The sequence below is a fragment of the Hemiscyllium ocellatum genome, chromosome 32, assembly GCF_020745735.1.
Source record: "Hemiscyllium ocellatum isolate sHemOce1 chromosome 32, sHemOce1.pat.X.cur, whole genome shotgun sequence".
NCBI lineage: Eukaryota > Metazoa > Chordata > Chondrichthyes > Orectolobiformes > Hemiscylliidae > Hemiscyllium > Hemiscyllium ocellatum.
The window spans coordinates 47,409,368-47,432,105 of record NC_083432.1 but is presented as its reverse complement, the minus strand read 5'-3'; the positions used below and the strand labels follow the sequence as shown (position 1 = coordinate 47,432,105).

At 40.4% G+C, this 22,738-nt stretch overlaps 1 protein-coding gene across 1 annotated transcript in view; it reads left to right on the top strand.

Annotated features, from left to right (window-relative positions):
• ube2z (ubiquitin-conjugating enzyme E2Z) overlaps window positions 1–18,504 on the top strand; it is a 36,122-nt gene extending 17,618 nt beyond the window's left edge. Inside the window, exons 2-7 of the mRNA XM_060849020.1 lie at window positions 8,377–8,449; window positions 9,342–9,529; window positions 10,123–10,234; window positions 13,297–13,409; window positions 15,854–15,944; window positions 17,178–18,504. Coding sequence (XP_060705003.1) covers window positions 8,377–8,449; window positions 9,342–9,529; window positions 10,123–10,234; window positions 13,297–13,409; window positions 15,854–15,944; window positions 17,178–17,348 — 748 coding nt within the window. The 3' untranslated portion in view covers window positions 17,349–18,504. The remainder of the gene's footprint in view (window positions 1–8,376; window positions 8,450–9,341; window positions 9,530–10,122; window positions 10,235–13,296; window positions 13,410–15,853; window positions 15,945–17,177) is intronic.
• The last annotated feature ends 4,234 nt before the right edge of the window (window positions 18,505–22,738 follow it).

Below are 22,738 nucleotides of genomic sequence, written 5' to 3'. Positions count from 1 at the left end.
CCTGCCTGTAACATCTGTCTTAAATCTTCTTTCAGAAAGCCAGTTTCTAATCCAAACTGCTGAATCACTCTCAATTCCATGCCTCCGCATTTTCTCCAACAGCCTTCCGCGTGGAACCATATCAAAGGCTTTACTGAAGTCCATGTATACCATGTCAACTGCCCTACCCTCATCTCCGTGCTTGGTCACCTTCTCAAAAAAACTCAATGAGGTTTGTGCGACACGACCTGCCTTTGACGAAACCATGTTGACTATCTGAAATCAAATTGTTGCTTGCTAGATTATTATAAATCCTATCTCTTATAATCCTTTCCTACAGCAGAAGTAAGGTTCGCTGGTCTGTAATTACCTGGGTCATTTCTACTGCCCTTCTTGAACAAGGGCACAACATTTGCAATCCTCCAGTCCTCTGGTACTAAACCTGTAGACAATAACGACTCAATTATCAAAGCCAAAGCTCTGCTATCTCCTCCCTAGGACCCAGAGAATCCTCAGATAAATCCCATCTGGCCCAGGGGACTTGTCTACTTTCACTCCTTCTAGAATTGATATCACTTGTTTGTAACTAACCTTGATCCTTTCTAGTCTAATATCTCGTACCTCATTCTTCTCCTCTACAATGTTCTCCTTTTCCTGAGTGAAAACTGATGAGAAATGTTCGTTTAGCAGCTCTCTGATCTCCACAGGGTCCACACTCAACTTCCCACTTCTGTCTTTGACTGGGCCTATTCCTACCCTAATCATTCCTTTATTTCTCACATATCTATGGAAAGCTTTAGGGTTGTCCTTTATTCTGTTTGCTAAAGATTGCTTGTGTCCTCTCTTTGCTCTTCTTAACTCTCTCTTTAAATTCTTCCTAGCTGATCTGTAACTCTATTACCTCATCTGAACCATCTTGCCGCCTCAACACACAAGCCTCCTTCTTCAGCTTAACACGAGGTGCAATTTCTGTAGTAAATCACGGTTCCCTGACCTTATCACTTCCTCCCGACCTGACAGGAACATAGCTATCAAGGACATGCAATATCCGTGCCTTAAACCAGCTCCACATTTCCAATGTCTGCATCCTCTGCATTTTGCTACCTCATTCTATGCATCCTAATTTTTGCCTAATCGCATTATAATTGCCCTCACCCCATCGATAACTCTTGACCTGTGGCATGTACCTATCCCTTTCCATCGCTAAACTAAACATAACTGAATTATGGTCACTCTCCAAAGTGCTCACCTACAACTAAATCAAACACCTGGCCTGGGTCATTACCAAGCACCAGATCCAGTATGCCCTCCCCTCTTGTCAGCCCTTCGACATACTGTGTCAGGAAACCCTCCTGTACACATTGAACAAAAACTGATCCATCTGACGTACTAGAGTTATAGCATTTCCAGACAATATTGGGGAAGCTAAAGTCCCCCATAATGACCACCCTGTTCCTTTTATTCCTACCCAGAATAATTTTATTAATCCTCTCTTCCACCTCCCTGGAACTCTGCGGAGGCCTATAAAAAACTCCAAGCAGTCTTACCTCTCCTGTCCTAACCTCAGTCGACGAGTCCTCGTCAAAAGTTCTCTCAGCCACCATTAAACTATCCTTGACTAACAAGGCCACACCTCCCCCTCTTTTATCGCCTTGCCTGTTCTTAATGAAAGATCTAAACCCTGGATCCTGCAACATCCATTCCTCATCTTGCTCTATCCATGTCTCCGAAATGGCCACAACATCGAAGTCCCAGGTACCTATCCATGCTGCAAGCTCACCTACCTTATTTTGGATACTTCTGGCGTTGAAGTAGACATACTTCAAACAGTTTGCTGTCTGCCAGCACATTCCTAGGACCCTGAAATCCTGTCCCTGTCCTTCCTACTCTCATCCTCCTGTGCACTGCAACTGCACCTCCAGTTCCCATCCCTTGCTGAGCTAGTTTAAACCCACCCGAATAGCACCAGCAAATTTCCCACCCAGGATATTAGTACCCCTCTGGTTCAAGTGAAGACCGTCCTGTTTGTACAGGTCCCACCTTCCCCAGAATGAGCCCCAATTATCCAAGTACCTGAAACCCTCCCTCCTGCACCATCTTGCAGCCACATGTTCAGCTGATATCTCTCCCTATTCCTTGCCTCACTATCACGCGGCACGGGTAATAAACCAGAGTTAATAGCTGTTTGTTTTCGCAACAGCTTCCACCCTAGCTCCCTGAAACCCTGCCTTACATCCCTATCCCTCTTTCTACCTATGTCGTTGGTACCTACATGGACCACGACTTAAGGCTGGTCACCCTCTCTCTTCAGGACCCCAAAGATACGATCCGAGACATCACAGACCATGGCACCTGGGAGTCAACACACCAACTGCGAGTATTGTTCGTTCCCAACAAGTCTTTTATCTGAGCTTCTGGCTGTTGAGTCCCCAATGACTAACACGCTCCTCTTTGGCGAATCTTTGGGAATCCTGAGGGACAGGATGTACACATATTTCAAAAGGCAAGGACTGATTAGGGATAATCAGCATGACTTTGTGCATGGAAAATCATGTCTCACAAACTTGATTGAGTTTTTTGAAGAAGTAACAAAGAGGATTGATGAGGGCAGAGCAAGGTCATGGAATACAGGGAGAACTAGCCATTTGGAAACAGAACTGACTCAAAGATAGAAGACTAAGGGTGGTGGTGGAGGCTTGTTTTACAAACTGGAGACATGTGACCAGTGGAGTGCCACAAGGATCGGTGCTGGGTCCACTACTTTTTGTCATTTATATAAATGATTTGGATGTGAGCATAAGAGGTCTAGTTAGTAAGTTTGCTGATGACACCAAAATTGGAGGTGTAGTGGACAACAAAGAAGGTTACCTCAGATTACAACGGAATCTTGATCAGATGGGCCAATGAAGTTTAAGTGGAAGATGAAGTTTAATTTGGATAAATGTGAAGTGCTGCATTTTGGGAAAGCAAATGTTAGCAGGACTTATCCACTTAATGGTAAGGTCCAAGGGAGTGTTGCTGAACAAAGAGACCTTGGAGTGTAGGTTCATAGCTCCTTGAAAGTGGAGTTGCAGATAAATAGGACAGTGAAGAAGGCATTTGGTATGCTTTCATTTAGTGGTCAGAGTATTGAGTACAGGAATTGGGAGGTCATGTTGTAGCTAAACAAGACATTGTTGGACTATCACATGCAAATCAGGTCTACTTCTTACCAGAAGGATGTTGTGAAACTTGAAAGGATTCAGAACAGGCTTACAAAGATGTTGCCTGGGTTGGAGGATTTGAGCTACAGGGAGAGGCTGAATAGGCTGGGGCTGTTTTTCCCTGGAGCGTCAGGGGCTGAGGGGTGACCTTATAGAGGTTTATAAAATCATGAGGGGCATGGATGGGATAAGTAGACAAAGTATTTTGCCTGGGTGGGGGTGTTCAGAACTAGCGGTCATAGGTTTCGGGTGAGAGAGGAAAGATATAAAAGAGACCTAAGGGGCAACATTTTCACTCAGAAAGAGGTACTTGTATGAAATGAGCTGCCAGAGGAAGTGGTGGAGGCTGGTACAATTGCAACATTTAAAAGGCATCTGGATGCGAATATGAATAGGAAGAGTTTGAAGGTATATGTGCCGGGTGCTGACAGATGGGTCTAATTGAGTTGGGATATCTGGTCAGCATGGACAAGTTGGACCGAAGGGTCTGTTTGCATGCTGTACATCTCTATGACTCTATATAATTTCAGTTGCATCACACTAAACTTTTGCTATAAATTGTGTCTTACGATCTTATACTCCACAACCACCTGATGAAGGAGCTCCGACAGCTAGTTCTTCCAAATAGACCTGTTGGACTGTAGCCTGGTGTTGTGTGATTTTTAACTTTATACATTTTCCAAAATAGCATACTTCTTTGAGATAGGGAAAGCCACAAGAGACTCCTGAAAGACCTGCCTCCCTCTTCTATCTTGCCTGGAGGTAACCCATCTACCTGACTGTATCTGTGATTTATCATCTACCTACAACCGCCATCCAACACACCCCCTAGCTCCTGTGAATTCTTCATTGCCTTTAACTACTGCACCAACTGATCCGTGATCAGATATGATACACAACCAACCCTCCTTCCTGCAAACATAATCATCAGTAACATGGAAACTTTTCCTAATGTCCCACTCCCGACAGGAAGAGCCCATCACTCTACTAAAGGCTATCTTTGCACCTTAACAATTTTACAGACCCAGAAAATAACAGTCCTACTGCTCTTAAAAAAAACACTCCTCCAGACTAACTTAGTACTTGTGTTTTATATTTTTAAAGTTTAATCAAGAGACAGATCTCAATAAAACATATAGTCAAAAAAAAACCCACGCTACTCACTATTGTTTATTTACAAATAAACAGTAGGGTTACATGTTAAAAAGCCATTTAGCTGCTGTCCTCCTGTGAGCTCTCATACACCGATTTCTCCAAGGTCAGCTGTGAATTTCACTGTTAATTTTTCTCTAGTGAACTTTGATGTCCAGAGATACTTGAAACCAGACAGCAGAGGCAGTTACCTGTGCAGGTTACTGTTGGTTCACTCCCCATGTGGTCACTGCTTTTGTCTATCTTCCTCCTTATTAAATTGCCAAAGTTCCAAAACAATGCATCAGCTTACAATGCAATAATTTCTACACCTAGAATTTGAGGAAATTGCCTCCAACACTTAAAATACCTTCACTGGAGGAGCAGCTCTTACAACCACGTTTTTTTTCCTGTCCTCCATCTTGAATTACCTTGAACCCACAACCTTCTGGCAGAGAGAAAATGTGCTACGATGATAAATAAAGCTATGTGGAGGGGACACACAAGCTATAAAGGCATATGGAGCAGTTAGCTGGGAAAACTGTGTGAAGGTGTGAAATTATCCACCTTGTTGGGCTGGACAGAAAAGCAGAATTCTGCTTTAAAATAGTGAGAGACTTGTAAATACAGGAATTTTGGGTGATTTTATGTTCCTACAGGAAGTGTGCAAATATTTACAGCAAGCAATTAGGAAGGCAAGTACTATGTGTTGTCCTGTTTTGTGACAGGGGTGCGAGCCAATGTACAATAGGACGCATTGTTAAAATTCTTCGTGGCCTTGGTGAAACTGCATCTGCACCCTTATTCCTTAAGGGTGAGAGGACTGATTCTAGTGGTGATATCGCATAGAATAAACCTATGTTCTTGACGAATGAGAAATGTCCCACTGAAAAGCATTAAATTCTTAAAGGCAGCAGCAGCAAGGTCAACTGAACGCTGAACTGGGGCAAGCAGAGTTGGGGGCAATGGGGAGCTGCACTCTTGAGACTTAACAAGCCCCACTTCCCCTCCCCCTTTCCCCACCCCCACGGAGCTTAAGAAAATTGGTTGCAGCCACAGCTTGTCTGATTAGGGAGTTCCACTAATCAATGTGTTCTGATAAAATAAGTTGGGATATTTAGATCAGGAGTCTGTCTTAACAGGTTTTCTCTTGTGGAAGAATCTTAAACTGGGGTTCTTTTTTATAAAAAGGGGTTGTCCATTAAAGAGAGAGATGAGGAATCTTTTCTCAGAGTTATGAAACCCTGAGTTCCATTTGTCAAAAGGTGATGAAAGAAAAGTCTTTGAACATTCTTAGATTCTTAATAAACAAAGGGTGAGCTGGTTAATGGAGTAGTCTGGAATGTGGAGTAGACCTTACACTCAGGTTAGCCACAGTCTTATAGATTGGGCAGACTTGATGGTGTGCCTACGCCTCCTGGTTTGTATGTATATTCAAATTTTTTCTATCTCAAGCGAAGCACAGAATTTGCAACTTGAGGCAAAATGGTTCTTCTGCTTTTGAGAAACATAATGCATCATGGAATATAATAGCAGCAAAAATCGCTGAACAGTAAAAAAAAACAGGGAAGTTAACATGTCCAAAGGCTTGACCGCTCCTTTCATAAGGTGCCTGAAGCTGCACAGTGGTCCCCCAGCCTTTGATTTACTAACCTTCAACAGCAGCAACTTGTCTACTGAGTTGGGTGATGAGTGAGAGAAGCTGAAAATGTGTTGCTGGAAAAGTGCAGCAGGTCAGGCAGCATCCAAGGAACAGGAAATTCGACATTTCGGGCATAAGCCCTTCTTCAGGAATCTTATGCCCGAAACGTCTGCAGACCTCACTTTCTCCTTGATGAGTGAGAGAAGCCCCATGGTAACTAAAGTAAAGAAACTTAAGTTAGTAAGTTTGCAGATGACACTAAAGTTGGAGGTGTAATGGACCACGAAGAGGGTTACCTCAGATTACAACAGGATCTGGACCAGATAGTTCAATGGGCTGAGAGGTGACAGATGGAGTTTAATTCAGAGAAGTGTGAGGTGCTGGATTTTGGGAAAGCAAATCTTAGCAGGACTTATACACTTAATGGTAAGGTCTGAGGGAGTGTTGCTGAACACAGAGACCTTGGAGTGCAGGTTCATAGCTCATTGAAAGTGGAGTTGCAGGTAGATAGGATAGTGAAGAAGGCGTTTGGTATGCTTTCCTTTATTGGTCAGAGTATTGAGTACAGGAGTTGGGAGGTCATGTTGCGCTGTACAGGATATTGGTCAGTCCACTGTTGGAATATTGCGTGCAATTCTGGTCATCTTCCTATCGGAAAGATACTTGAAAGGGTTCAGAAAAGATTTACAAGGATGTTGCCAGGGTTGGAGGATTTGAGCTATAGAGAGAAGCTGAACAGGCTGGGGCTGTTTTCCCTGGAGCGTCAGAGGCTGAGGGATGATCTCATTAGAGGTTTACAATATTATGAGGAGCATGGATAGGGTAAGTAGGCAGAATCTTTTCCCTGGAGTCGGGGAGTCCAGAACTAAAGGGCATAGGTTTAGGGTGAGAGGGGAAAGATATAAAAGAGACCTATGGGGCAACTTTTTCACGCAGAGGATGACAGCTGAATGGAATGAGCTGTCAGACCAAGTGTTGGAGGCTGCTACAATTGCAACATTTAAGAGGCATTTGGATGGGTGTATGAATAGGAAGGGTTTGGAGGGATATGGGCCAGGTGCTGGCAGGTGGACTAGATTGGATTGGAATATCTGATCAGTATGGACAGGTTGGACCGAAGGGTCTGTTTCCATGCTGTACATCTCTATGACTCATTTGGACTGATGCCACCTGCGATGTTCCTCTGAAAATGTACAAACTTTGCAGTGACCTGGCCATAATCCAACATGTCTCTTAACCTCTGTACACTATAAATCCAAAACATGGACACGGAAATGGGCCTCTGAAGATTCCACAATTATTTCCAATTGTAGTTTGCTTTAATTAAAAATTTAGCAATGTTATGTTCTGACCTGTAGGTCAAGAGTCTCTGAAGTTGTCTAGGATATGAAGCATACAAAATAGGAGCAGGAGTACATCATTTGAGCTTGTTCCACCATTAATTATGATCACAGCTGATCATTGAACTCAGTACTGAGTTCCCACCTTCTTACCATACCCTTTCATTCCTTTGAATTGACCTTTGGACATTTCTACATTCAGCTTTATACAATTGTTAACTCTCTTGATTTATTTTTCCAATTTCTATTAAATTATGACTTTAAAGGTGTGCTGCCTTCCTAGGCAGGGAAATGACCAGGGATAGATCTTCAGAATTTTCAGTGTATATAATTATATAATGATGACTTTGTCAATTGATTTGATGACTCCATTCTAGTACTGCCTAATCAATAGTTTGCTAAATGTTTATGGATTTTTAATTGCATCTACATGGGGAACTTCTCTCTGGCTTGCTAGAATGGCTTTGCTTAGCAAGTGATTGACATGTTGGCAATTGCATGTATAATCACCTGATCACACTAAGATGAGACCTGATTATGTGCCTTCCACAGTGGAATAGGCATTCAGCACTAATATAAAAATGGTCGCAAAAACCATAACATAGGGGACTGCAGGAGCCACAGAATTGTGCTTCAAGTCACGGTCTTCAGGAGAGATGAAGTGGAAGTGTCATCTTTACATCCATTCTTCTTTCGCCTCTGTGTAATTTTTTAATTCACTTGTAGGCGATGAGCGTCATGAGCTTGGCTAACATTTAATGCCTGAGCCTGCGCTGATGAAGGAGGTGGGGAATGACCTCCTTGATTGGCTGTGGTCAGTGTGCTTTAGGTAGACCCTCAGCACTTGGCTCTGCTGTTAGGAAGGCAGTTCCAGGATTTTAACCCTACAATACCGAACAAATGACAGTATACTTCTAGTCAGGATTTGCTTCACCAGAGTGGCTTGAGAGGAACTTGCAGGTCACGTATCTACTATCCCTCATCCCTCTAGATGGTAGTGATCAAGAGTTTGGAATTTTATTGGAATGTTTGAGCAAGTTACTGAACATATTTTAATATTGTGCTTCATTTTGTCTTTCAGGGATATCATGTCTATTTACAAAGAACCTCCGCCAGGGATGTTTGTTGTCCCAGACCCACAAGATATGACTAAGGTGAGACTGAAGAGTAGTACCTAATTAGATAAGATCCTGAATAGTCTTGACAAGATGAACTTGGAGAGGATGTTTCTTTTTGTGGGTGAGTTCTGAACAAGTGGGCATCGTTTTAATTTGTCCATCACAGAGCAAAGATGCAAATATTTTCCTGAGTTACATATTTTTGGAACATTCTGCTCCAGAAGGTGGTGGAGGCAATATCATTGAATGTTCTTAAGGCTGAGGGGAATACATTCTTGTTAGGCAGGGGAATCAGGTTATTGAGGGTAGATGGGGATTCAAAACACTAACAGATCAGCCTTAATCTTACTGAACGAAGCAGACTTAAAGGTTTTGCATGGTTTGTTTTTGCTCTTAACTTGTATGTATATTTGTATAGATGTTTGAATGTAGAATTTCCCCAATAAGCAAATCACTAATGAAAAAGGTTTTTGGAGTGGAATCCAAGCTGATAATCCAGTTCCTCTCCCTTCTTCCCACACTGTAACCCGGCAATTCCGAGGTTCGAGGTCTTGAAATAGCAGAATTGAGCCCTTATCCTTCCTGCTTTATCCTAACATGCTCCCGTCAATTATTTGTAAAATGCATAGGAAGGTCAACAATTAAGGTTATAGAAATTTGAATGCCCAATTGTGCAATAAGAAACTGGTTTGATTGGCACAGTTTAGTGTATTCCACTCTTATAGGTATGTTTAATCAGTGTGTTCAGATACAGTAGGACATGTCAGGAGCAACTGGGGCTTGAACATGGAGATCCTGGCCCAGAAGTAGGGACACTGCCACTGCACTGCTGTTGTACGTTTGAACTTTGACCTGCAGGCCAGGTAAGGTCTGTAGAAGTTTCTGATTGAAGCTGTTGGTTTTCTTCTTTTTTCTTTTCCCCCTACAGATTCATGCACTAATTACAGGACCCTTTGATACTCCTTACGAAGGAGGGTTTTTCCTTTTTCTCTTTCGCTGTCCTCCTGACTATCCAATCCATCCACCAAGAGTCAAGCTCATGACAACTGGAAACAACACTGTGCGGTTTAACCCAAACTTCTACCGGAATGGCAAAGTTTGCCTCAGCATCCTCGGGTATGCACAGATTAAATCATAACCTGGGTTGAGCCGTACATATGAACTAATGGTTGGTAGGTTAATTTCTGGGCTGGCCTATAAACTACGAGTAAAGGCAACAGTCATGATTCATATTGCCCTCTCCTCCCCTCCTCATGAAACCCATCTCTAATTTTGTGTCAAATTTGAAAAAGCTTTTTGATGTTTCAAAGAAATGTATTGGGAGACTGGGATATGCAGAGACACTGCTATTATGCAAGCTGTATAATTTCACAAGCACAATGCAAAATCTTGTGCATCACAGGTGCAAAATTCTTTAAAGCTTTATGCATTTTAATGAGTGAATGTGCAATTACTTCTTAGTCCTTTCAGGATATCTTAGCAGTGTCATGATCTGTGTGTGTAGTGATGTTTAGGTTAAATCTACTTGGAGCACCCATTCAAGCCCATACATTTTTAAGAGGTGACGACTTAAGCAACCCTATGTTTTGTACGTGTGACTGAAAAGTGAAGTGAATGTTCATTTCATATATTGGGATGGTTTTGAATCATCATTAGTCTGTTGCTGTACTAAGTTCTGCTCTGTTCTAAGGCGATATTTTTTTTTGAAGCACGTGGACAGGGCCTGCCTGGAGCCCAGCCCAAAGCATCTCTTCTGTACTCATATCCATTCAGTCCCTTATGACTGAGAACCCATATCACAATGAACCAGGTTTTGAACAGGTGAGCTGAAGTGCTTGTTAATATTGGTGAACTTTGAGATGTGCTTTTGCAGTTGTGGTTTTGATTTTACAAGTAAAGCTTTTTGCTTGCGAGGGAAAGTGGATAAGTACACGAGGGAGAAAGAACTTAAGGAACTGCTGACAAGGTTAGGTAAAGAAGAGTAGAAACAGGTTTGTGTGGACAATAAATCATTTGGGCTAAATGGATTTTTCCTCTGCTGTGTGTAACACAAATGCTATGTGTTCAGGAATTCTTGGTAATCTCCATGGAACTGGGATGTGTCAAAGGAATGCAGCTGTATGCTTGACAAACTTTGAATAAAACATTTTTGTCTATCTGAGCGTCAGAACTAATCTGCAGTTTTGAAACATTCTGTGTCTGTAATTGTATGAATGTTGTATTGAAACATAGAGGATGTGACAGTTCCTCATGCCGATCAACATGGTTTCTGGTCTTAATATTCTGGTTTGGCAAAGAGCCTCATGGTTTGAGTCACTATGCAGTGATATCCGTAGGAAACACCCACAAGTTTAAGATATGATTTCATGAAGTGGCGTCTCTTAAAATTAAACAGCTGTTGTTGTGATCTCAGCTGATATTATTACTGGACAATCAGATCCCTGACTGAAACTTGGCTTAATAGATCATGTTTTCTTTTGGATTTAACAGTGGTCTGTTACTGAAACATGAGCACACAAATGCTGCAGAATCTGCTTTGACAGTAAACAATAAGTTTATTAACAAAAGACATGAAGATAGGTAGAATAAACCTAACCATCAATTTATAGTACAGATACAAAGATTTTTAAATCCACAATGAAAATATAATCAAATTAATCCTAAAATACTGCTCTATAAATTGGAAAGGAACAAAGCAGCTTTTGTATTGTACACAAAACCCATGGCTGGTACAGTATCCAATGTACTACTCATACAACACTCGGACTGGAGTCCCTGTGTCAAACATTTTGGTATGTTTAAGTCACTTGTGGCTTCAACCTTTAGACTGAAAGCACAGCTTCCTCCTGGAGCAAGCACACACCTGAGCTTACATGTGCTCAGCTTTAAGTAGCTTCTTCAGGGTTTTATCTCACTAATTTTGGTCTGGGACTAATACTAACTCTTCACTTTAAAATAATGTCATTCTCTAGGTATCCTTTCCTTTTGAGCAACACTGGTTTGTATGGCATCCTATTACAAGCACTTTGCAGACTGCTCAAAACTCAAAGTGAAAACCGAAACTTAAAGGCTCCCTCTCCAAAGTATGGATGTTTCCCTTAAGTTTACAAGTTCCAAAGACTTTAACAAGCCTTGATGCCCCATTATTTACATTGCTGAGTGGTAAAATGAAACAATTTGTATAGCACACAAATCCATTCCCTCAAAGTCTGGTTTCAAAATCATTTGAAAGAAGCGGCTACAGAATTACTTACAAATTAAATGCTAACTTCAGATGCATGCAGAACTCTCAGATTACTAAGTCAAATGCCGTACATCTCTATGATTCTATAAAAACCAGAAACTCAGACTTACAGTAAGTTAGCAATATATGTCAGTTTATATCATGCTATCATCACCACTATCAGAGCTCTCATGAACTTGCAAATTAGCAACAGGGTAGCCCACTCAGACTCTTGCATCCGACGCTGCAATTCAGTAAGATTGTGACTGATCTGATTACTCTGCCTACCCATTTCAACCTCTTGCTAATCAAGAATTTACTAACTTCTTAAAAAGATTCAAGGACTCTGCTTGCACCGCCACTTGAGGCGAGTTCCAAAGACTCATGATCCTTTGAAAGAAAATGGGGTAACCTTATTTTTAAAGTGACCCTTAGTTTAGATTAGATTTCATACAGTGTGGAAACATACCCTTCTGCCCAACAAGTCTACACCGAGTCTCCGAAAGAGGGTTCCATCCAGACCCATTTCCCTCTGACTAATGCACCTAACACTATGGGCAATTTAGCATAACCAATTCATCTGATCTGTACGTCTTTGGATTGTGGGAAGAAACCGGAGCACCCAGAGGAAACCCACGCAGATACAGGGTGAATGTGCAAACTCCACACAGACAGTTGCCCAAGTCAGGAATCAAACCCAGGTCCCTGGTGCTACAAGGCAGCAGTGCTAGCCACTTTGCCACCATAGTTCTAGAATCTTCCATGAGGGGAAGCATCCTTTCCGCATCTACCAGTCAAGACCTCGCAGGATCTTTTCTTTTTTTTTAGTCAAATTATCTCATAAACCCCAGTGAACCCTAGAACCTTGTCTCTTAAGACAACCAGTCAATACCATGAATTAGTCTCCTTTGCCTTCTCTGAATTGTTTCCAATGCACTTACACCCTTCCTTAAATAAGCAGGCTGATACTGTACACAATATATTTTGTACAGTGCAAGCTCACCAAAGTCCTATATAATTTAAGAATAACCTCTCTGATTTTATATTCAAGTCAGAAGTAACCATGTGGATAAGGAACTTTGGCAGCTGCAGTCCAAGAGAAGTGTTCTATCAAATGCTTAACGTCTTCACAAGAGTAGACCAAAGAAACTCCTGTTTATCATTCATGGGCTTAGTTTCACTGGTCATTCACATGAGAGATTTCTAGCATTTCCTTAACATCTCTCCCAATGTTGATGCGTGCAGTTCCATTCACAAAACAGAGGGACACTTTTTGTTCTAATCTACATACCTTTGCCCATGCTTGCACTTTCTTGATTACGAACCAGCCTTTATCTGAAGGAACATGTCACTTGGCCTCGGTTTGCCGAGGCTAAGGAGGAAAAGGTAAAGATTGTAATCCTGAGTGCTTGCTGCTGACACTGTCCCTTGGGAGAGTGTACTGGACCACAATCCATGACTTTGGCCCTGTGACTGAAAAGACTAGCAGCATTCACTGACCAGAAGATAAGACTCCGTATGGAATGGCTCCTTTGAAATTCTACCTGGTAGAATTCACTCCATGTTAAGATGCAGAGGTTATGTGCTGTGCAACAAATGTTTTAAAATATATATGTGCACAATTATAAAATTGTAAAATAAAACTTTATTTACTGTTTAGGAGAGGCATCCTGGAGATAGTAAAAATTACAACGAATGCATAAGGCATGAATCCATCAGAGTAGCTGTTTGCGATATGTTAGATGGCAAGTGTCTGTGTCCAGATGCACTAAGGTAAATCACATATTGCATTATGAGTAGTTAACTATTGTGGTATATTGTCACTTTCCCACTGAAACCTTTCAGAATTCTCAATTACTTGCTGAAGGAGTTGTTTATGGATGGTTGTTATGGGTGAAGGTGGATGTAGAGAATAACTGAACCCTCATTATAAAGGCACTTTTCCAGTGAATTACCAGCTGTCTTTAAACCAGGGACATTTTGGCAGACAGTTAATATGGGCAAACTGTCTAAATAAAAAAACAACATTTTAATGTTTTCAATCTCTATCATTCGGGTTAGTTTTGACAAGGTGGAATAACTTAGTCATACAGCACAGAAATAGATCCTTCAGTCCAATTCATCCATACCAACCAAGTTTCCCAAACTAAACCAGTCCACCTGCCAGTGTTTGACCTATAGCCCTCTATACCTTTCCTATTCATTTACCTGTCAAATGTTTTTTAAACATTGTAACTGTACCTGCATCCACCACTTCCTCTGACAATTCATTCCATATATGAACCACCCTCTGTGTGAAAACATTGCCTGTCCGATCCCTTTTAAATTTTTCCCCCTCACCTTAAAAAATGCCCCTTAGTATCACAGCCTTTGCATGTCAAGTCTTCATTGTTAATTACATCAGAAGTGCAGACCCTGTGACACAAGCTCATGTGGCAGTCAGTTTGCACAAGATGCAACAAAGCTGCCTTACCTTGGTCTCTATTGATGTTGAAGCAGTCAATTTTGGCCAGATCACTAGGGAAAACCTCCTGTTGTTGTTTGACTTGCATTACTAGTTCTTTGATATCCATCTGAATATATCATTGCCTTGTTCAGTGTGCTGCCTGAAAAGTGACTCCTCAAATAATGCAGTAAATTCTCTCAACACTATATTGTGTTGTCAGCTTAGATTTTATGCTCAACGGTGTGGGTGTGTCTTGAGCACAATCTTCTGGCTCATACGAGAGCATAACTCACTGAGCATAACTGACATTACAATCAAAAAGCAGGATGCTGTACATTACACATGATTTCCAATATAATGCACATTTTGCCTGTTTATAAAGAGAATATAGCATGCCTAATTTGTCAATAGCCAACTGCTTGCATTCAGTACACCGGAGAAAAGACTTGGAGTAAGTTTCAACCATCAGTGAAAGGTTTTAGCATTGCCCATTGAAGGAAGTTTTTATCCCACTCCTGTTCATGAGCAGACTGCCAATTGCTCTGGCAGATGTTCTTGATGTCAGCATCCTTCTGCAAGCAGCCCCTAGCTGTTTTGAGAAGATCTTCAGTATTTTTAAACCTCACACTAGATAAAGCAAACTTTCAATATCCTTGCCCTCCATTTAAGGTCTCAAGGGAATATCAAACACGGTTGAATAGAAAAGATAAAATGTCCATTCTCAAATTTTGTCCTTTATATGTAAAATGCGCTGACTGGAATTTAACAGCCGAAGCATTGGTCGGTATCCAGCCAGAGCACTAGGTGAGCAACAAGTTATACTTTACGTAATAGTTAACAATGAAACTGTCCATTTCCAGTTCCTGAAATATCATCCAACTCCATTCCTAACCCATTCCACTGCTTATGCTCTCTGCTTTTCTAAAGCACCTCTCTATAATCCCCAGCATAGTACCTACATACTAAGCTCCTAATTCTTCCAGATACTGGCACCCACCTCAAATCCTTTCCTATATCTCGCAACATCCTCCCTCTATTTTAGAGGTATTTCAAAAGAATGCAACTACGGTTGTTTCTTGACAACTTCCAGGGTTCTCCCACCTACTTTCATACAGGTATGAAGATCAATTCTAAAGCATTTTGGTGGGATAAAAGCAGTTTATGAATGTGAAATGATCTCTATTTGTTGTGTTTCTTACTTTATCATCTGCGAAATGAAGTTAGCTAAGCCAAACCATATATCTGATTTCAACCATCGTAACTGCTCCTGGCGCATTAGAGAACTCGTGATGAATAATGAAAGTTGAGGATAATCCAGATCCTCAGCTGAAATGGTACTGCATTATTATTACATGGGAGTAGGAATCAAAAACACAATGAATCTTTTCTGGACTCTTGTGGTTGAGTTAATTTAGAGAAAAGGAAGTTGGTGAAAAATGGCTCATTCTGGCTTCTGACTGATAACCGGAAAAGTGTGATTGCAGATTTAAAATCTGTAATTTTGTATAGAATGGATTAAAACGCAAGATTCTATCTTATTTATTCAAAAGATTTAGTACAAGGCCATTATCAATCATTAAACATTTCTGTTAGTAGCATTTTCACGTGGTCAGATTTGCTATATGGCTAAAAGTTTCCAAATATAAAACCTGCAAGATGTATTTTACTGTCATGAGTTAAAATTTATTTCAAAGTTGATGGACAAAGCTGAAATATTCACCAGTTAAATCTAATGAATGTTAACTGTTGTGATGTTTGCTGTTTACTTTAGAAGTGTGATGGAGAAATCTTTCCTGGAATTCTATGATTTCTATGAACTGTCTTGTAAGGACCGACTTCATCTACAGGGACAAACCATGCAGGTATCATCATCATCATCATCATCATCAACATCATATCCCTTCTGCACTTGCTGTAGCGTGGTGTGATCAAGTACTGCACCACCACCTTACCTGTCCTGAGGTGGCCACTGTATCCCGTACAAATGCTGCTCCAAATATCCGGTGCAGGGTTTTCTAGGTGAGGGTCAGGACCCCAATGGGGTCCTTAAGCTCTGACACTAATAATGGCTGCCATAGAGCTCTGTCCACGTTAGAACAACTCCACAGCTGTCCTCCCGCTCTGACCACTCGATGGATTCTGATAATTTTGAAGCCTCGCAATGAGATTGTAAATTTTTGGGACGGACTGTTTTTGGTGTTCCTCAAGGTTTATTTCCACTTCACAGCTTCTGTGACATTAGTCAAAAGTTGAAGGTCAGGTTCTATGTACCAGTTCTGAGGAAGGGTCACTCAAACAAAAATGTTAACTCTGATTTCTGTTCACTAAATGCCACACCTGCCCACCTTTTCCAGCAATATCTATTTTTGTTTCTGATTTACATCATCCGCAGTTCTTTGGGGTTTTTTTTGTTACTTCCCAAAGCTCTTCCTGTACCACAATGCATTCAGCCAAATGCCCAAAATCCCTAACTATAGGAGCAGCACTTAAGTCATCTCTCCACAAACCAATCTGTTGTGAGTGATTTCACTTTTCCTCCTTTTGTTTAGTTCCAGCATTCCTGCAGATCTTTGCTTTAAGTTCATATTTACTAAATCATGGTAAGAAGCTACCTCTGACCTTGTTTTGAAATTTCATTTCCCCAGAACATTCAAATTTATACAGTCATTTAGAAATCCCTTATGGCCTCTTCACCAGTTTCTTCCCGTCCCAGCTTTCAAGCACTTCTGCCTATTCCGACCTGTGTTCTTTAAAATGTTAACAGTCTTTGTGCGTGCGCATTTATTTATGTACGTGATTATCACTCGAATAGTGTCTGTAAATTGCATCATTAAAGTAAACAATTGTCTTTATGCTAATCAGGATCATAAAATTATTAAAAGCTGAAACCAGTTTTTTTTTGGTATAATACAACTATTTGCCGTTGAGAAAGTTAGGGTACAGTTAGAGAAAAGAAAATGTCGGGAGTATTTTTTCTTCAGAGTATTATTCGTAGTCATAGAAACAAAATGATTGCAAATGTTAAAGATATTTTGCAAAATTTGATTTAAAACTTTGCAGTAAAACACATGGGCATGTTCTTCCTTCTCTCACAGGATCCTTTTGGGGAGAGGCGAGGTCATTTTGATTACCAGACCTTACTGAATCGCCTGCAAGCCATAAGACAGAGGTTGAAAAAGAAAAATGAAGAAGAGGCAATAGAGGCAGACTCTGACAGCAGCTCTTCAGGAACTGAGCAAGACAGTCAAGGCACTTCTCACCCTTAGAATACGAACACTGGGACAGCCCATGTATGTAATGGTGAGGATCCAGGGAAGCTGGGCTAAAGCTCAGGCATCCAGGAGTGAGACCTCTCACGTGGTTTTGTATATAGACCAAGGATCTGGTATCTTTGTGGAAGCCTGTTTTTACTCAGCTTTGGCTTTGTAATGGTAGAAAGGAGAGAACTGGCTTGGGTAAGAATCACTTGATTATAATTTTTTAAAGTTTTAGCTCTCCAATCTATACTTTTTTTTGCAGGGCAATATTTTCACTGTAAAACATTGCTCTGTAATGTCCATTGTTACCCATAAGGTTTAGCCTCTTGCCTCATCAGTATAGCCACCTGTGGGAAACAGTGTGGATGTTTTTTTTTTAAAATATACTGAGATCTATACGAGAACATCTCTGGAGACGATCTCTGGTATGATGAGACTGTCCAGGTATTCATGGATCACACTTCCAGTCATCTTGCACGGCACCATACAATGGGTACTCTGAGGCTGGTGTCTGACAGCTGTGTTTAAATGTTAACTACAAAATCCACAGAATTAATTTACTTCATTTAACAATCACTTTTCCTGATATGGTGTTGAATCTGTTGCAAATTGATACAAGTACCTGTTTTAATCCATTCAATCTTTCAAACAGAATCCAACACACTTTTGTTAAATGTGTGGCAAGTGACAGAAAAGCTGTTTACTTAAGGGTTGTTTCATGTTTAATTCAGATGGGTCAAACATGGATTTTTTTCATGTTTCTCTTTTGTGGAGGGTCTCTATAAAACTCACCAAGCAAGCCCTGTACTGATCTATGGCACCACATAGCTGTACTGATACTGGATTTCTCTTGCAGCACAGTACCAACGTTAAAGGAAAAGTGACAGTCATTATAACCCCTTTTATTGGCTTCCCAAAGATGCATATATTTTAGAGAGAAATGTCTGTATACTATATAAACCAGTCATTCTTTTAGGAGAGACTTGATCTGATGTTCAGTCCACAACTTGGCAAATGTCCTGAGTTCATCACAGTCTGCTCTATTTGCATGCATGGTGGCTGAAAACGTTGCACATTGGTAACCTGTTCTGAAATCTGTTACCCCTGTTTAGAAAGTTTGTAAGCGGGGGTTGAGCTGTAGAAATAAACGGGGACATGATGAAAATTCAACTAAGTGCAACTTGGATTACCAGAGAGAAATATCTGCTAAACATATCCTCTTGACCAGTTGTCTCAAAGTCTTTGTTGTATGGATAGGGCAGAGGTTTGGAGGTGATTTCTGGTCATAGCAAGTGCACCTTTAGTTGGTCAAAGCACTGTTCAGATTTGTTTAAGTAACTTAAGTCTTGAGGTAAATATAAATCTTTTTTCTAATAGTTTGCTGTGCATACTATGTCAATGTGTCTCTGCTCCCCCTACTCTTTGACTTCATCGCTGTGTTTTGAGTATTCCTTCTGCTCTCCCAAATGCAGGTTCAGATATAGTCCAAGAGGCTGCAAAGGTGTAATTTCTATAGCTTCAGTCTGATCTAATCACTATCTTTCCAACCTGTTTGACTTCTAATCCATTGAGGATTTGCTGGTCAGGTGAATGATATAAAATTGTTTGTGATCACAGATAAAAGTTTAAAATGTGACTTTGGATTCTGTTTGGACAAAACCTGATGTCATCATAAATAATTCTTAGTACAACTCTTAAAGATTTAAGGCCCCCCCCCCCATTTCCTTTATAAAGGAGAGTGTTTTTAGAAGCTGTAAATTTTTAAAACAAATTTTGTAAGCCTTCCTTTGATGACTCCCAGGAGGACAGCCTGATTTTGCTTTCTGTCTGTTCAATGGAAGGATGGAAAGCTGGACCACTCAGTACGCTCTGACCTGATCATTTGACAGAATAACAGCTGTAGGGATATCTGATGGAAGTGAAATGCTGGTACTCTGAATTTGGGACATTGTTGTTTCATTCAGAGATTCCACTCAGTCCATTGCAGCTTTGTCGCAGTTTCAATTTTGTTTGTTTGTCCAAGGTTTGTGAATACCAATAATTTCAAGATCAATGCCTCCTCCAATACAACAGGCACGTTATTGGATCAATTAGATATGTGTGGAAAAGTTCAGAAAGAGGGAAATCACTGACAGCAAAATCCTCACCCTCCCTTGATGATGAAAATTCCTGTGTTCTTCTTCCCTTACATTGAAAGTCTCCCCAAATCCTGCTCCCAGTTCCTCTGGCCATGGTCCTGACAGCTAAATCCCAATTAACGTGGGATATCTGGAAAATGGTACCTGATGTACTTGCGCTGTGATGTGACTTTACATTATCCCTGTGACCCAGCTGCCGTTACTTTATTGTACAGCCAAACAAGTTTTAAAGAAACCATTTGATACAAAGGTTGTATGTATGTGAAGCAGCATGGTTCAGGGTGCTTCATCATGGCTGAACCAAACTACTAGATAAGAATTTCTTGGAGACAAGAGTGTTTCTCTTTTTTTGCTCTCCCCCCCCCCCCCCCCCCCAAAAAAAAACCCTGGCTGCTGAACATACTGTACATATTGTAGCCATGAGACTGTTGTGTGTTGTGGCTACCCTTGTGGGATGTTTTAGGAGATACAGATGAGAGTTACTGATCTCATCACCTCATTTCCACTGATGCAATTTACAGCAAGTTCAGAGACACCTCAGTTAACCCCCTGTCCTTCATGTTACTTGACCTGTGCTGGAGACATTGTTTATTTGGAGTTAAGGAAAGTCACTGATTTTTGTTTTCTTTGCTTCTGAGGTGTTAATAGTTAAACAGCTCCCAAGTCTTGCAACTTATGATCTAAAGCAAAACATTGCCATTGGTCAAGTAATCTAAAATAAATTTTGAAATAATTCAGCCCAAACCATTGACTTAGAAGTAGTAATAATGGCTTATAAGTTGAGTAACGGTTACACCTTGTTTATGTTTCTGGAACCTCCTTAATTGCATTATTGCTTTTAATGTTTTTTTAAAAAAGTTTAACCCGTTGCTACCCAGATTAGAGCAATGGGTTTATTCTTCTCTTAAGTACTTGGCAGTTTTGTTATGCCAGATTCTATTAATGATGAATAGCCCATTTGTTACCATGTCAAAGTGATGCCATCATTCACTCACAAGCCATGTGAAAATACTAATGATTGAGCAATTCTGTGCAATGTCTGGTGGAAACTGTAAAGATTTTTCTTGTGTGTAAATAGTCTAAACATTTGGTTCCCTTTTCATGGAATTGAATAAACATTTACTTTCAATATTTCAGCACAGTTAGCTGAAAAAGTATTCTCAGGCCTTGGAGTAGAGTGAGATATAACCTAGTGCTGGGTGTTTAGCTGCTGCTTTGTATATTGATGTTATAAGCCATCTCTGCACATCTTGTGATTGCATTGCAAAAGTCAACAATGGAAGTTTTTTCAGGTTGAATTGTAACTCTCAGCGTATTACTGGAGAGAATTTGTGATGGAGTTGCTGATGAGCTACCTGCAAAACTTCTCATTTACAACTTCTCATTTCATTGACTTTGCTTTTTGACACAGCACTGACCAGTGTTAATTATAAGGTGATCTTGGTGCTATAGTTGGTCTCAACATCCCTTTCTCCTGCCTGGAATTGGAACCAACAGGACAATGGTTCTGATCCTGGAGCAGTGCGCATTGATGGAACATGAACATCATTTTGTAACTACAGAGATTGGGTGCAGTTACAAAACCTAAAGTAAATCAAGTAGGAGACCTTATTGAGGAATTACATACAGGTAAGGAACAGAGGCAAACAGAGGAACTACTTCCATTGATACTTAATGTCTATGGTTATGATTAAAATTTGCAATGACTCATTAGCCTCAAACTGCCAAAATATGGGCTGGGGTGCTGATTTCTGTGAAGGTAGCATGTTAAACTATTGCTTTTTTTTTGAGAACTGTAATTGGGTTTGACATCATGGACCTAGTTAAGTTAGTGGCTATGGAACAGTTTTAGGAATCGGGGATTTTTGATACTGATTATTTGAGGCTCAAGGTGTTGTCACTGATAACAGCAAGAGATCTCTCAGCCCTGTTAGATATCTCCAATTGAAGGATATCACTTACCATATAGTATCATACAGTTCAAGCTTATCATTGGCTTCCTAACCACAAAATTTCAGGTTATCCAAATGGGACAGACAGTTTCTATGTTTGGCACCTTTGTTCACCACTTGATCATAAAGAATGAGATTTGTATCCTTTGTTATGGGGTTACTTAGTGATCAGTATTACACTTACTGCCACCTTTGACAATGATTCTAAACTTGCCTTGAGTGTTTACTCAAAATAATGCAAGTTTATTCTACAGGCATCCAGGGATCCCTAAATGTATAATAACCTTGAATATGTTAATAATAGAATCCTAGTTCAATCTAAAGATTGTGGCAGATAACTTGAAAGTGTGCATATTGAGAGTTACCAAAATTTCTTTCTCTGTCACTGGTAATCTCCCGTTAATCTAAAATGATTGATTAGCTCCCCTGTGCAGTTGAGTTGGTGAATGTGCTTGCCACCGCAGAGCTCATCATAAAAACCAGAGCTGTCCCCAATCCAATTCCTCAGTGTAGCAAGTTTGCTAATACCAGTGCAACATTTAGACTGCTTTTGTTGACCTCAGCATTTGTGGGCGAATTGTAGGTGTAAAAATCAGCCACTGTTTCCGCCCTGACTGGTGTTCAGAAGCCTTTGCTGGAATATGCACACTTGTTGAGTTACAGTCAGGTTAATGTGTGATACACTCCATAGTCAAGCAGTGTACAGTTTGCTCATTAAGAAAGACATTTAGGGATGGTACAAAAGGACCGTCTGCTTTTGGCAACCATATCAGCAAACGTTTGTTGCTTTCAAGATAAGGGTGGGGAGGATTGAGTGCATGTTTTACAAAATAAGTGTAAATTCCCTAAAATGAAGCCACATCAGAGATTACATCTATATTTGTGTTGCTTTATAATCAATGTTAAACAAAACACTCCAATTAATGGCAAAGGCTCATGTAGGTTTTTCCTTAAATGTATAAATATGTTATACACAGATTTTAAAAATTGCTTGTTATTTGAGATTTCTGATTCTTGTGTTACATTCCTGATTGGGCACCCCTAAGAGTTTGAACTGATGTCAGGTCACTTTAGCAGCCCCATTTGCAATTTCAGTTAGGATGATAGCCACTATTTTAAGGCAAATTCACGTTTTCATTAATGCCATCACAAAACCTGTTTTGCAATTTATTTTTAATCTTATAATCTGCATCATAATGTATTGTCACCATTCAGGCTTCCAACCACGAACAATGAAACCGAAAGATCATCCAGTAAAGGAACACAGGGATGTGAGATCACTTCCATTTGGTAACCTAGTTTATGTTGC